The following is a 14,207-nucleotide window of genomic DNA, read 5'->3' on the forward strand; positions in this document are numbered from 1 at the left end:
TTAACAAGAAGTCAGTAATGAGTCATATTAAGATAACTGGTGAAGATGTTGGAGAATATATATCTCTATTCCATGCAAATTATTCCAGTTTCTTTTAACGTTCTTGGAAACTCAGCACTCTGGCACTGGCCAGAGAAAAAGATTATTAGGTCCAGAGAGAAGACTGATTTGTAAGGCAGCCTATTTTTCTACCTTTCAGTATAGCAGAATTGCATGGGAAGGGCAATCCTGAGTTACTTCTGTGTTAAGCTTAAAATGCAGTGGAGTAACATAAGGAATGCTGGCAACAGTGATCAATCCCCATGACTTAAGTTGTCCATAGAAGTGGATTAACTTCTGTGCTGGTAATATATGTTCCGGTAATATATGTGCCTGTTCTCTGGTCCAGTGGCTCCCTAAGAAGATGGAGGCACCCGTATTAAGAAAAAGAAATCAGTTTTCCACTTGCAGTGCTCTTTGTCTTGGCTATGGGGAGAGTCTAAGTTCTATATGCAGTTACAATTGGTTTAGAGAAATTCTGCCCTTAACTAAGTCTTGCAACTGACAAAGTTCAAGAGGGAAAGTGGAGAGAATATGACGATAACCTGTTTTATAGTTCCTCACAGAAGGGAACAAGAAGAGAAGTTCATAGAGCCACTGAAAACTGTAATATCCTGACTGTTTTGTGATACTTCTCTTGTAACACAATAGCCATGTCATGAGTCGTTTGAATAGTGGTATCCTTGTACCCCATTTCTGGTTTTCTACTGTGATGTTTGACCACTTGACTCAGGAGGGGGAGGAGCTTTCCATCAGATAATGTCTTGGTACTCAAATCCCTAGGTGGCTTTCTCTGTAAAGTTTATAGTTCCCTCTCTTTCAGGTTTTCTTACTATATGAACCCACACCTGTATTTTTTTCCTATGAGAGGCTGGACTTACTAAGATTAACCTAAGGCTACTGCACAACTTCCTGGTTAGATATTCTTGAAACCTTGGCAAGTGTCAATAACAAATAGCAAAGTAAAAATGTCTATTAAGCAGTTATTGTAATTATTGGAATTGTTACTAGTTTCAGCATTAATGACAAGGGATAGTATTTTCTGTTTTGTTTATCTAGCTGCCTCTTGAAGTATTCTGCTTTTTAGCATAATTATCTTGAGGTAAATTTTGAATGACAATTCCATCAGAGTGCAAAACAGTAATTAAAGTTGCTTTTGTTGAAATACAGGAGTGTACAAAGTTCATAGTTTAGTTGTAATAATTTAGGAAGAAGAAACTCAACATCTTGCTTCATCAGCAGCATAAGTTCCCAGGGTCTACTGAATGACAAAAGCTGACTTCTAAATGTCTTTAATATAAAAACAGTCATCATAATGCTTATGAAGATTGTGCTACATGAAAAATAAGATCCCAGTCTAAAATGAATAGTTAATAAATACACTCTTTGAACTGATATTTGAATTCTTCTGTTGTAGATACTGTCAGACTGTCGAGCTGTATTGATTGTTTTGGGACCCTGGTGTGCAGATAAGGTAGCTGGGATGATGGTGAGAGAGCTACAGAAGTATATCAAACATGAACAAGAGGAGCTGCACAGGAAATTTTTATTGTTTACAGACACTTTCCTAAGGAAAATACATGCACTCTGTGAAGAGCACTTCTCACCTGCCTCACTTGATCTGAAATTTGTAACCCCAAAAGTAATAAAGCTGCTTGAAATCTTGCGCAAATATAAACCATATGAACGACAGCAATTTGAAAGTGTTGAATGGTATAACAATAGGAATCAGGATAATTACGTATCTTGGAGCGATTCTGAAGATGATGATGAGGATGAAGAAATTGAGGAGAAAGAGAAGCCAGAGACTAATTTCCCATCTCCTTTTACTAATATTTTATGTGGAATTATTTTTGTGGAAAGAAGATACACAGCAGTTGTCCTAAATAGGTAAATCTTCTTTATTTAAAAATTTCCTTTTTAAAAAACAAAAAAAAGTCACAGCACTACCATTCATGTACCAGCTGCTGAGTATGACTGCTCTTATGTAGAGGATTGTGTTGTATATTTCAGAACTTTAAAGAAAGTTGGTTTAGGAGATCATAGTGAATCTGCATAAAGAAAGAATAAAGAAAGTGAAATAGTCAGGCTGTGTGCATATGGGGTGGGTGGGAAGAGCATATGTGTTTTTAAAATTATACTCAAGAGCTGATTTTTGGACTTTGGTTTGTAGTTTGATTTCTTTTCAAGGCAATATATGAAATGTTGTACTTGACCTGTAGAATGGACATGTATCATTTGTCTTAATCAGTCTTTAAGTTCATATTTGTGATGGATACTGGAATTTTTTCAACCTACTGAGTGCAGTACTTCTGAAATTTGTATCCTTACCTTACTAAATCACACTATTGTATGATTCAAGTTTAAAGAAAATCAAATTCATGTTACATAAATATCTCTTTTTAAGATTTACTAGTACTACTATAACAGTTGGTATTTATAAAACACCTATTGAATAAAACTTTTGAGTAAAACATTAAGCACTTCTTACAGGCTCCACCAAGAAAAATACGATCCCTGGCATATATGCCAAGATACACTTTGCAGTACTCAGTTCCTTATCAGATGTTTTTCTTCAATGTGATCCATTTTGGTTATATGTACCTTTTTTAATTGTTAAATGCTATTTGCCACAAACCATGAATGACGTTTGATTTATTCACATATATATATTTTTTTTTTGGCTGGATAGATTTTTTGATAGTGTGCTAAATGTCCTGCGTGATTTGTTGACTGCATTCCAGGTAGTTCTTGACCTTAGACACCTCTAAATCTGACCATTCTGTTAGCTTTTGCCTGAACAAACAGTTTGAGTATATAATCTATTCTTCGATCTGCAGACTTGCCTGTTTTCTATGAACTACTTCACTTTTCTTTGTCTTTTTGCACCTTTAAATGTATGTTTACATAAACATACTATATAATGCAAATTAACAACACAGGTTCATTTCACTGAAAGGTTTAATAACTTCCAAAAAAAATTAACAGATTCAGATAAATTTTTGCTGAGCTGAAATGAGTATTTCACCACCCTACCAAGACTGAACAAATTGTGAAATTAATTCTTTTTTCTTGTTTGTTAGTCATGTGATTTTTTTTCTTTAATGATACCCTGTTTTTCCGTTTGTGTTCTTAAACTGTGATTTATACCCTGTACGATATCCTAACTGTTGTTGAACTTGAGAGTATGATTTCTAAATGGAATATGTACCAGTTGGTGCCATCTTTAAGTTCTAGGCACCCTTGAGACAAGTTGTGGGCAGGAAAAAATAAAACTGTGTGTAATGTTTTACCCCCTTCCAAAAGTTAGCTCTTCAGCAAACTTGCAAAATGCTCCTTTACCTTATGCAAACCTGGTATCAGAATACCTGGATGCTGAGCAGACCTGGGCTGTTGGACAAGGCTGAAGACCTTCACTGGAGAGCCTCGCTGTAGGCTCATTTAAACTGAGGGGTTTTAGTTCGAGGGCCTTTCTTGATTGCAGCTATAGATGCTGAATAAGTGGGAAGGCTATCTCCCAGAAAAAGAATTCACAAGATGGGTTGGAAAAAAATATATAAAAACTGCTCAGCCTTTCATGTGTAACACAATCCAGCAGGGATCATTGTGTAGAACTAAGTTAAAGCAGAGGTATCATGCACCTCTTCTTTTCTTTCTACTAGTGACTAGAATCCCGCTTTATGAAGTCTGTAGTTCACGGGGACTGAAGAAGGGCAGCACTGGTGGCATGTGTTGGACTGCATGGGAGAAAATGGTTAGGAATTTCTTCTGAAGCAGTAATTAGAGCTAATCCATTTCATTAGAGATTTTTAGTAACAGCCACTGCACATATAGTAGATGCTACAGATCAGCTGCTTGAAACTTCACCAGATGTGTATAATAATAATCAAAGATTTTAAGTGGCTTATTTTCTGGACAGTCTTCATTATCCTTTTATTTGGTCTATACAATGGAGTTCTAGTTCCTGTAAACTCCTTTTTAAAGCAGAAGACTTCTCCTAATTCCTCGTTTCAGTGGTGCAAACCACGCTTAGAAGTGTCTGAGAGTGCAAGTTTTTGTATCTATTTGAAAAACAAGGCCTAGGAACTACCATTAATATTACTTCCTTTTTAACTACAAAGAAGTCTTAAATGTTTCTCAGTAACTTGCCAAAGCTGTGGACAGGAAAGTGTTTATTCAGATACTTTTAATTGTTGTCCACTTCTGTAGTGAAATATGGTAAGACTATTTGAAGTCTTTACTAAATACCCAAATTAGAGCTGTGAAAGGTCATGTGGGAGGAGAAAATAAAAACTTAAGAATTTTGTCTAGTTATAACCCATGCTTACTTAGTATGTCCTTAGTATGTAAGTACAAACCTTGCGTATTTTAATACAAGAGAATCCTTTTAGTCTGTTCTCCTAAGGATACTAAGGTATTTGCCACTGCCCCGTTCTCTTGCCAGTTCCCTCTGTCTATTCCAGTTTCAACAGATTTCAAAGGAAAGGGTAGAAGTCTTTAAGACATTTTAGGTTCCCATGAATGTCGGTAAAATCACTGACCGGAGAGACTTTGGTAGTGTTCCCGTGAAGGAAGGGGAGAACTTGGCATTTTCCATTCTGTTTGGCAGCAGCTATCACAGTGCCATCGTCTTCTGTGTGGCGCAGCACTGGGGAGACATAATGGGGAGGAGTCTGAATTACTGGTAGAGGTATGTGATGACAGGCTGCCCTGTGGATATGAGGAGGACCTAATGATAACAAGATGAGTATGTTGGGGGCAAGTGAAAAAGTGGTTTTGGGATGACTGAGAGATGTGTAGGGGATGCAGTTTTTTTTATGTGTGACCCCTTGATTCTTATTGGCTTTGCTGCTCATAAACCTGTTAATGGTTGAGAAAACCCAGATTCTGTCCATGCTGGAAACAGATCAACTAAGGATGCTACAACATAAGCAAGTACTTTGGTTGCACGGGGTAATTATGCTTTAAAATCCATAAATGCCTAATTCTAGGTTCAGTGCACTGTTTATGTAAGCAGTCTTCTAGCTTGTCTGTGAAATCAAAGCACTGGATTAGCTAGCCTTTTCTGCTCCTATAAGCTAAAGAAAGATGCAGGGAAATAGAGTGAGAGTATGAATGATCCTAACCTCTCTGTTTAGTGTTCCTTGTTAAAGACTTTGATAAAATCCACCAGTTGTAGATACTTTTTTTTTTTTTTTTTAATTAACCCAAATATGTCTTGCTAAGTGGGCTGAGATCACTTTTTAGAAAAACAGTTCAATGTTTTTGTTGTTAATATACCTGAATGTGCATTTTAAAGCATTAATTGTTATTCTTAACCTAAAAATTTAACACTTCATACTGGAGAAGCATATTTTTTGAGTGCACAATTAAAAGATCTTTCTGCTGAAGTCACTCAGCATTTACAGAAAATGGGGTCAACTTACAGATGTCTTGAATATGGTGTTGAACAACTGGAAACCTTAATGTCTTGGTTTAAAAATATTCTTGCTTCTAACAATGTTTTTTTTCATGATAGGTCTAAAATGTGTGTGCATGCATGCACATACTGCATATGTATGCATTCTGTCTTTTATTATCATTACAGAAGTTTTCACTAGAAACTAGTATTTTTAGAAAACACAAAGACCAGTTCATTTACATATTGGCAAAATATTGAATTGCCATGCTTCCATTTTTTTCAAATGTGTGTCTTATAAGCAAGAGATTATTTTTTATTTTCTGTGTTGTGTGACTTATAAAATGCATAAATACTTATAGGTTGATAAAAGAAGCTGGCAAACAAGACCCAGAACTGGCTTATATCAGCAGCAATTTTATAACTGGACATGGCATTGGCAAGAATCAACCTCGTAACAAGCAGATGGAAGTAGAATTCAGAAAACAGGAAGAGGTAACTTCAGTAAAAAAAATAATTGAAACTAGAACTACCTTCAGAATCTTTGTTTACAGGCAAAGTCTGGGCACAGTCTTTGGAAGTTCAGGGAGTACCCTTGGTTTAACATATATGCATACTTATGATACGTATGTTTTTCATACATAACAGTGGTTAGAGAAATTACTATATCGCGTTGCACTAATGGATAGAAATTAAAACTACTTGTAAAATTGTGCTTGTGTTTTGTCAGATCATCAACCATGTAACTTTTTTCTCCATTGGGTTAATAGTGATACAGTAATACTGTACAGAAAATCCTATGTGTTTATAACTGCATATTTAGGCAAGTTTTTAGAATGTCTGATCTGTTTTTTTTTTTTTTTTTAACTAGCTGTTAATCAATTGCATGATGAGGTGCCAGATTAATCTCTCTTGATTACTTTTGCAGGTTCTTAGAAAATTTCGAGCACATGAGACCAACTTACTTATTGCTACTAGTATTGTAGAAGAGGGTGTTGACATACCAAAATGCAACTTGGTGGTGCGTTTTGATTTGCCTACAGAATACCGTTCCTATGTACAGTCAAAAGGAAGAGCTAGAGCACCAATTTCCAATTACATCATGTTAGCAGATACAGACAAAATCAAAAGTTTTGAGGAAGATCTTAAGACATATAAAGCAATTGAAAAGGTATGAAGCTGAAGGAATGTGCCTGTTTTTTTGTTTATTTTTAATCATAGTTTTTTGGGTTTTTTAAGAGAAAATAAACCTTCTCATTATGTTCTATTCTTAAAACATTAAGATCCTGAGAAACAAATGCTCAAAATCTGTTGATACCAGTGAAACTGAAACTGAACCCATTGTTGATGATGATGATGTATTTCCACCCTATGTTTTGAGGCCAGATGAGAACAGTCCAAGAGTTACAATTAACACTGCTATTGGACACATAAATAGGTAGGAGTCATGTTCACTTCTTCCTTTTACTACTTATCTTTGAATAAAAACTTTCTCAGTCTGTCTCGCAACATAATAGCATAGGCTGGGGTACTGTATATGCTTCCTCTTAGAAATCTTAACAGAATCTTCTGTCCTTAAGAGAATTATCACAAGGATTTGAAAGGGATAGTTTGTATTGTGTCTCTTTATCCTACAAAGGTTCTAGTTCTGATGATAAATTTAGTGATATGAATTCCTGATTAGTTGAAAGCTGTCCTGAAAACATTCAGCCGCAAAATATGTAGTAAGATTTTGTTGCTCTTGTCAACCTAGCTTTAAAAAAAAAAAAAAAAGTTACACAGCTTGTTACAACTGAAATAAAATCCTCTAATTCTCATGTTCACACTTGTAATAGCAAACTGTTGTCTTGTTTAAAAACAAAATAAAAATACCGTAAGTAAACTGAACATATACAAGTTCATGAGACTGGATGGGATGCTTCTGAGGGAGCTGGCCCATGTCATCCTTGTAAGGTCATGGCAATTAGAGGTCCTGAGTGACAGGAAAAGGTCAATGTGTTACATGCCTTCAAAAAAGAAAGGAAGAGGATCCAGGGAGCTGCAGAGTGGTCAACTTTACCACATTCCCTTGGAGTATTGTGGACCAAGTCCTCATGGAAGCTGTTTCCAGGCATGTAAAGGACAAGAAGGTGGTTACAAGCAGCCAGCCATGTCATTATGGGCAATTTTTGCCTGACCAACCCAGTTGCTTCCTATGATCAAGTGGTTGGTTCTGTGAACAGGGAAAAAGCAGTGAATATCATTTACTTGACTTAAGGGTTTTGATGCAATCTCCTGTAACATCCTGGTAGCCAATTTGCTGGGATGCAGACCAGCTGGATGAACTACGTGGTAAATAAAACCTGGCAAGACTGTTGAACTCAAAAGGTGTGATGGTAAATGGTTCAAAGTCTATCTGGCAGCTGGATATGAGTAGCATTCCCTATGGGCCTTTATGGGGTCCAATACAGTTTAACCTCATCATCATTGATCTGCATAGTAGCATAAATATGTCCTTTGACACCAAACTTGTTGGGGGAGCAGTTGCTATGATGGGGGGCCGGGTTGCCATTTAGAGGAGGACCATATCAAACTGAAGAAATGGGCCAACAGTAAACTGGAGATTGAACAAAGATAAATCTGAAGTCTGGCACCTGGGATTGAATAGCCCTGTGCATCAATACAGGCTTGGAAACAGCTGGCTAGAGACCAGCTTTGTAGTAAAGGACTTAGAGGTCTTCTGGCTTGCAGTTAGCTGAAGATGAGTTAGCAATGTTGTCTTGCAGTAACGAAGAAAAATTGTATACTCTTGCTAATATAGCCCAGTATAGCCATCAGGTTGAAAATTACTCCCTTCTATTCAGCACTCACGAGGCTGCATCTGGCACACGGTGTCCAGTTTGGGGCTCTGTCAGGACAAAAGGGGTACTGACAAGCTGGAGGTAGTACAGCAGAGTGCCACGAAGATGGCTAGGAGGCTAGAGCGTGTGATGTTTGAAGAGTAGCTGAGGGACCTGGTTTGTCCAGCCTGGAGAAGAGACAGCTAGGGATGATACAATTGCCATCTTAAGCTACAAAAGACAAAGCTAGAAGCTTTGCACAATGAAAAGGGCAGGAGGCAACAGGTGCAAGTTGTAGCTAGGGAAATCCCAGTCAGTAAATGTTATTCCTTATAATTAATGAGTAGTTAAGCACTGAAACAGGTTCCCTGAGAGGGTATGGAACCTCCATCCTTAAAAATATACACAACTTGATTGGGCAAAGCCTTGAGTGACCTCATCTGACTCTGAAGTTAGCCCTGCTTTGGGTAAGAAGTTGGACTCCAAGGGTCTTTTCCAACTAAAGTATTCTGTGATTCTGTTTATTGTTCTGCTTCATTAAATAGTAATATGTTTGGAAACCGAAGCCCAAAATCTTCTGTAGTTTTTACAACAGTAAGGCAAAATTCTCTGTGTAATATCTTCAGATTTCAACTTGCAGATATTGATTTGAAAAATCTATTGTCAATTTAGGTACTGCGCTAGATTACCCAGCGATCCATTTACCCACCTAGCTCCCAAGTGTAAAACCCGAGAACTACCTGATCATACCTTCTACTCTACTCTCTACCTGCCAATCAACTCACCTCTTCGAGCCTCAATTGTTGTAGGTATTTGGGGAAGGAGAAACATGGAAATAAGTGAATATGTGTGTATAGATATGCATGTGGGGTTTTATTGTTTGTTTTGTTTTTTTTACTAGCTTTTTTCAGTGTTGCTAATGAAGATTGCCTTTCTCTCTTCCTGCGTTGCGCTCTGTAGCGGTTTTCAGGTCATTGTTTCTCTGTTGTAATCTGTTTTCCAACAGTTACTGTTTATTCTAAAGGCATAAATATTCAGATTTCTTGCCCGTTTATGAGTTGTAAGAATGTGCTTTATTGTTCTGTGGTTCAATATTATGCTGAGTTTAAAAACTTGCAATTGTGATTTCCATGGAAAAGCAATGTTAGCCGGACTATCCTTGTAAAATATTATATTGATGGTTTTGCTTAAATAATATGCATGTCTATGTTAAACAGTTTGTATAATGTCTAGTAAGTAATGTACTATTCAACCAAAACTTTTAAGCAATATTTAAATGTTTATAGGGTCCTCCAATGAGTTGTGCAAGACTGGCTGAGAGAGTTGTAGCTCTTATTTGCTGTGAAAAACTGCACAAAATTGGTAAGAATTTGAAAAGCAAGATCTCTTTGGTCAAGAACTATTTGCAGTTGAGAAACTGAATATTGTATGGAAGCTATGGATACATTTCTGTTTTAGCTATTAGAAATTCCTAATCTTTTTCTTTTCACAATGTTTTGTCATGTGATCATGTAATTAATAATTTAGCTGGCTTGCCAGCGAAGTATTGTTATTGAACAAATGTTGCCTTAAACAGTGAATGCAACTGTAATTGAATACAGATTTTGATGTTGAATGTACTTAACATAAAGGGGGAAAAAGATCTCTTTCTCCAGCAGGTCGTGATATAGATTGGGAGCTATATATTGCAGCCAAAAAATAACCCTTTTTGAAGTGAGTTGTAACAAAGAAAATTCTAAAATACACAGCCCAAAATTTATTATGTTCTCTACATGATCATAAGTTGTGGTCCAAAAATAGAACATTTCAGGATTATTTCCACTGTCTTGTCTCTAATAAAATACCAGAGCATATTCTTTACTGTAGATTGTTTTTAAGAGTATTCCATATTATTATGGATTCTTTGAAGCAGTACTGAGTTATTTATATATCTTTAAGCAAAAAAATCTATCTGTTGAATTAAACCTTTTGATCATTAGATTCATACCAATAAATGTACCCAGAATAATGCTGTAGTGGCTAAACTCATGGTTGAGAGTGCACATTCAACAATAGTATTGCCCTTTCTAGAATGATACAAAAATGTAATTGTTTCCTTTTTATTGCAGTAACAGTGTGAGTCATTCTAATCAAGTATTTCGGTTGCTGGTTGATTTTTTTCTTTGATATTTTCCTTGTATAATTCAAATTTTAATTGGAATTTCTGAGAGAATTCTACTCTCAGAAAGTATTTTTGCTGAAAACAAATTTAAAATTTAGAGAGTAATAAATATTAAAGTAGTCTATTGCCACTCTTACTTACGAAGCCTTGCTTCTGTAAATGTATTTAAAAAAATATATAAAAACTTAGTTGTTTTATTGAACTACTATATCTGCTGCATAATATTTGAAGGGACCAAGATTTGCTTGTTCATAATGCTATTTCTGATTACTCTTTCATAATTATCAGGTGAACTGGATGATCATTTGATGCCAGTTGGGAAAGAAACGGTAAAGTATGAGGAGGAGCTTGATTTACATGATGAAGAAGAAACTAGTGTTCCAGGAAGGCCAGGCTCTACAAAACGAAGACAGTGCTATCCTAAAGCTGTTAGTATCACTTAGTGCTGTCCACATCTCCAGTCTAATACTTTATGTACTAACAAGAAGACAAAATTGCTAACTCTTAGTCTTACGTGATGCATAAACCTTAAGAACAATTTTGCATTTATAGTCAAAATATTTGTAGTATGAACTGTATGGAAAATTGCACTGTTTCCTGAATGAGCTTATGGGAGCAGGTTTTCCTAATACCTGTACTTCAAAGAAATAGGTGGTTCTTTTTAAGAAGATGAAGAACAAGTGTGGGAGTGAGAAAGTGTAGACCTGCAAGGTGAAACAAACTTTGACATAAAAGAAAGTGTACTTTTTGTAAAGCTTGTTGACTGCATTTTCCTAGTTGCATAGTTTTTTCTCCCAGCTATACCAGCAAAAATGAGGACCTGTGTTAGTAATCTATTAAGAACTTCTACTTTCTAGTAAATATACTAGAGCAAAGGCAAAAATACTGTTTTTTTGAAGAAATAAGTTGTAAGCTTGATGGAGGTGCCCAGGATTTAAAGTTATCTGCCAGGCCCTCAGTGCAGATTTTGCACCTTTACCCACTCATTTTTTGTTTTAGATGCTTGGCTTAGTTTGGTCACTGTACTGGTCAAATGAAGAATTTCAGAATTTTTGGTTGGAACGTTACCATATCAAATACACTTTTAATATTTTTACTTTATAAATAAAAGTTGTAAACATTACATTGAATACTCCAAAGGTTTAGATAATATTCTTTTTATAGCTCTGCATTATTAAGTAATTTATTCATATATCTGTTACAAACTGTTACAGCTACAATAGGTTTTGGATTGGACTCTTTAGTCACTATTAGCAGGAGAATGTTAAATATTTTAAAAGCAGGAGAAACGGCAGGATAGCATCTTTGTCAGAGTTTTTTTGTAACTATTTAGGGAACCGCCCTTCTTCCCCTGCAGTTAGCGTACTTGCCTAAGAGTCTCTGAATGGGACAGGTAACTTGTTCAAAGTAAGTTGTGGGCTATTCTTTGCATATATCGCAAAGAATGGCCTAGATGTGGCCTTTGGTCACATACAGGAATGTCGCATATGCTCACGGTAGTGGTTTACAGTGCTGTGTTGTACTTTTATATGCAGCCACACTTACAGTGCTAGCCCTTAAGTAAATCTATTCTTGGCATCTTTCGCATGTTCTAATTTTTCAGAACTTTAATTGGTTATTAGAAAAGTCTAGGAAGCATATTGTAGCATCATAAAGAATGTAACGGAAGGATAGGTGAGAAAACCTTTCTCTTGTAAGACGTCAAACTTACCAGTTTGAATATTCGCAAGGTATTTCTTGGTGCTTTTTGTCAGCAACTGGTGATTTTTTGAATGGGGGCCACTCTTAAAATGCACAATTGTAGTATCTCTCATTCAGAGGAGTTGATTTGTCAAGTGAAGCATCATTCTTTCTCAGTTGTTTCTTTTCTATGGAATTCAAGAATATTTTTCACTTGCTTTTGTCCTAACGTCTTACATCTGGAAAAGGAACTTTGTCAAATGTTTAAGGTCTACAAGATCCTCTTGGGCTTAATATAGTTATTAAACTTATGAGTAATTTTCCATTAAGCCAAGGCCACAGTTTTGCTACAATATAATTTTAAAATCCAGGGCTGTATGTACTGCAGCTTATTTTTAGATAAACAGAGGAATCATTTTGAGACCTATGAAGTAATGAACTCCTACCCAACATAAAATGCAGTTTCTTAAGTGTATAGAATTCTGTGTGTGTTTGTCCCCACAGTATGAAAATGTTTCTGACATTTTGAAACAGTTTTACTGGAGAAAAGAATCTGTGTTAATGAATCTGTAAATTATAATTCAGCAACATTTGTATGAAAACTGAATTACTATTATTATTTTTTTTAATCAATGTGTTTTCACCCACCCTCTCTGCTGAGGTTTAAAGAGCTTGGACATAAAGGGGTGCTTCAGAGTTACTGGCAAAATGTGGAAATTGGCATCAAAACTTCAGCTGTATTGATGGTGAAGTTATGTCTGTTCTACTGTTAGACTTGGGTGTTTAACAGTGTGGATAAAGTGGTGTAAGTTGACTCTTCAAACAGGAAGTTCAGGAAGCACCACGCTCCCTTTAATTATGCTATTCAGTCAGATCTTATCTCTCCCAAGCCAGACCGGGCTACTGACCAAACATTTTTACTTAAGTCTGTATTCATTTTCGTATTCCTCATTTTTTGGTAACACTTTTCCTAATAAACATATGAAGGCTTGTTCAAGGAATAGTATTTAGGTAAATTTTGCTGATTTAATCCTGTTAATATTTTTTCTCTTTTTGATTTTTAGATTCCAGAATGTTTGAGGGATAGTTATCCCAAACCTGATCAGCCATGTTACCTGTACGTAATAGGAATGGTGTTAACTACTCCTCTGCCTGATGAGCTCAACTTCAGGAGGCGAAAGCTGTACCCTCCTGAAGATACAACAAGATGTTTTGGAATATTGACAGCCAAACCTATACCTCAGGTGATGAGTTTAGCTCCTATCCTTATTCTCCAGGCCTTGCAACCTGTCATTCTCCTCGCTCCCTTCCCCATCACCCTGCTCTGCCAAACTGAAGGGTTGGAAATGACCATATCATGAAATGTTCTGCTTGTATCAAGTACCCTCCATAAAACGAGTAATAATATCTAGTCTGATCACTATTTTGTGTCTTTAGTGATGGAACAAGCTGTTCTGTTTCTGCGGAGAGTTTGTATTGTAATTTTATTTTATGTTCTTTTGTAGTGGCAAATTCAAAATGTTCTTCCTTTTTTGTATGAGGTATGATAGGAGTGGAGTTTCAGCTACAGAGATTGCCTACAGCACTACTTTATCTGTATGAAAGCCATGGTAATAAATTCTTTCAGCATTCCTAGTCTGCAGCAACAGCAAAAGTAGGCCATGTTAGTCAAAACTGGCACAAAGTCGTAAAAGGTAGTCATCTCTGGGAGGGGTTCCACATGATCAGAGTATAAATGAAATCATCTTGTAACTGTGCCGTTACCTGAGGTGAGTACTCTCAATTTCCATCTTGATTTAAAAATCTTTTGTGCCAGGGGTAATTAATTCTTAATTGATTAGTTACAAGGAAGCCATGCTGTGGACCTGTCTACAACAGGCTGAACCTAAGCACACGGTTGGTGTGCCTGTTATTAAAGATGAGAAGCTTTTAGAGGAAGCATAAGAGAAATGAGTACCGAAAATAAATAACCTCAGCCATTGCTACCAAAAACAGCACACTCCATTAGCACTTCCTAGCATCAAAAGTCTACAGGAAAGTTCAGTTAGTCTGGTACATGGGAAAATCTGGGAACAAAGTTTTGAAAGAGATCTTAAGAGTGTTGCTCCAA

At 36.3% G+C, this 14,207-nt stretch overlaps 1 protein-coding gene across 9 annotated transcripts in view; it reads left to right on the plus strand.

The window, feature by feature from the left end:
- DICER1 (dicer 1, ribonuclease III) overlaps window positions 1-14,207 on the plus strand; it is a 71,809-nt gene that overhangs the window by 33,241 nt on the left and 24,361 nt on the right. For all 9 annotated transcript variants that reach the window (XM_064512125.1, XM_064512127.1, XM_064512126.1 and 6 more), the window contains 8 exons: window positions 1,457-1,929; window positions 5,800-5,932; window positions 6,366-6,608; window positions 6,721-6,875; window positions 8,929-9,061; window positions 9,543-9,618; window positions 10,706-10,845; window positions 13,162-13,341. In XM_064512125.1, coding sequence (XP_064368195.1) covers window positions 1,457-1,929; window positions 5,800-5,932; window positions 6,366-6,608; window positions 6,721-6,875; window positions 8,929-9,061; window positions 9,543-9,618; window positions 10,706-10,845; window positions 13,162-13,341 — 1,533 coding nt within the window. The remainder of the gene's footprint in view (window positions 1-1,456; window positions 1,930-5,799; window positions 5,933-6,365; window positions 6,609-6,720; window positions 6,876-8,928; window positions 9,062-9,542; window positions 9,619-10,705; window positions 10,846-13,161; window positions 13,342-14,207) is intronic.

The sequence above is a fragment of the Dromaius novaehollandiae genome, chromosome 5 (assembly GCF_036370855.1).
Source record: "Dromaius novaehollandiae isolate bDroNov1 chromosome 5, bDroNov1.hap1, whole genome shotgun sequence".
NCBI lineage: Eukaryota > Metazoa > Chordata > Aves > Casuariiformes > Dromaiidae > Dromaius > Dromaius novaehollandiae.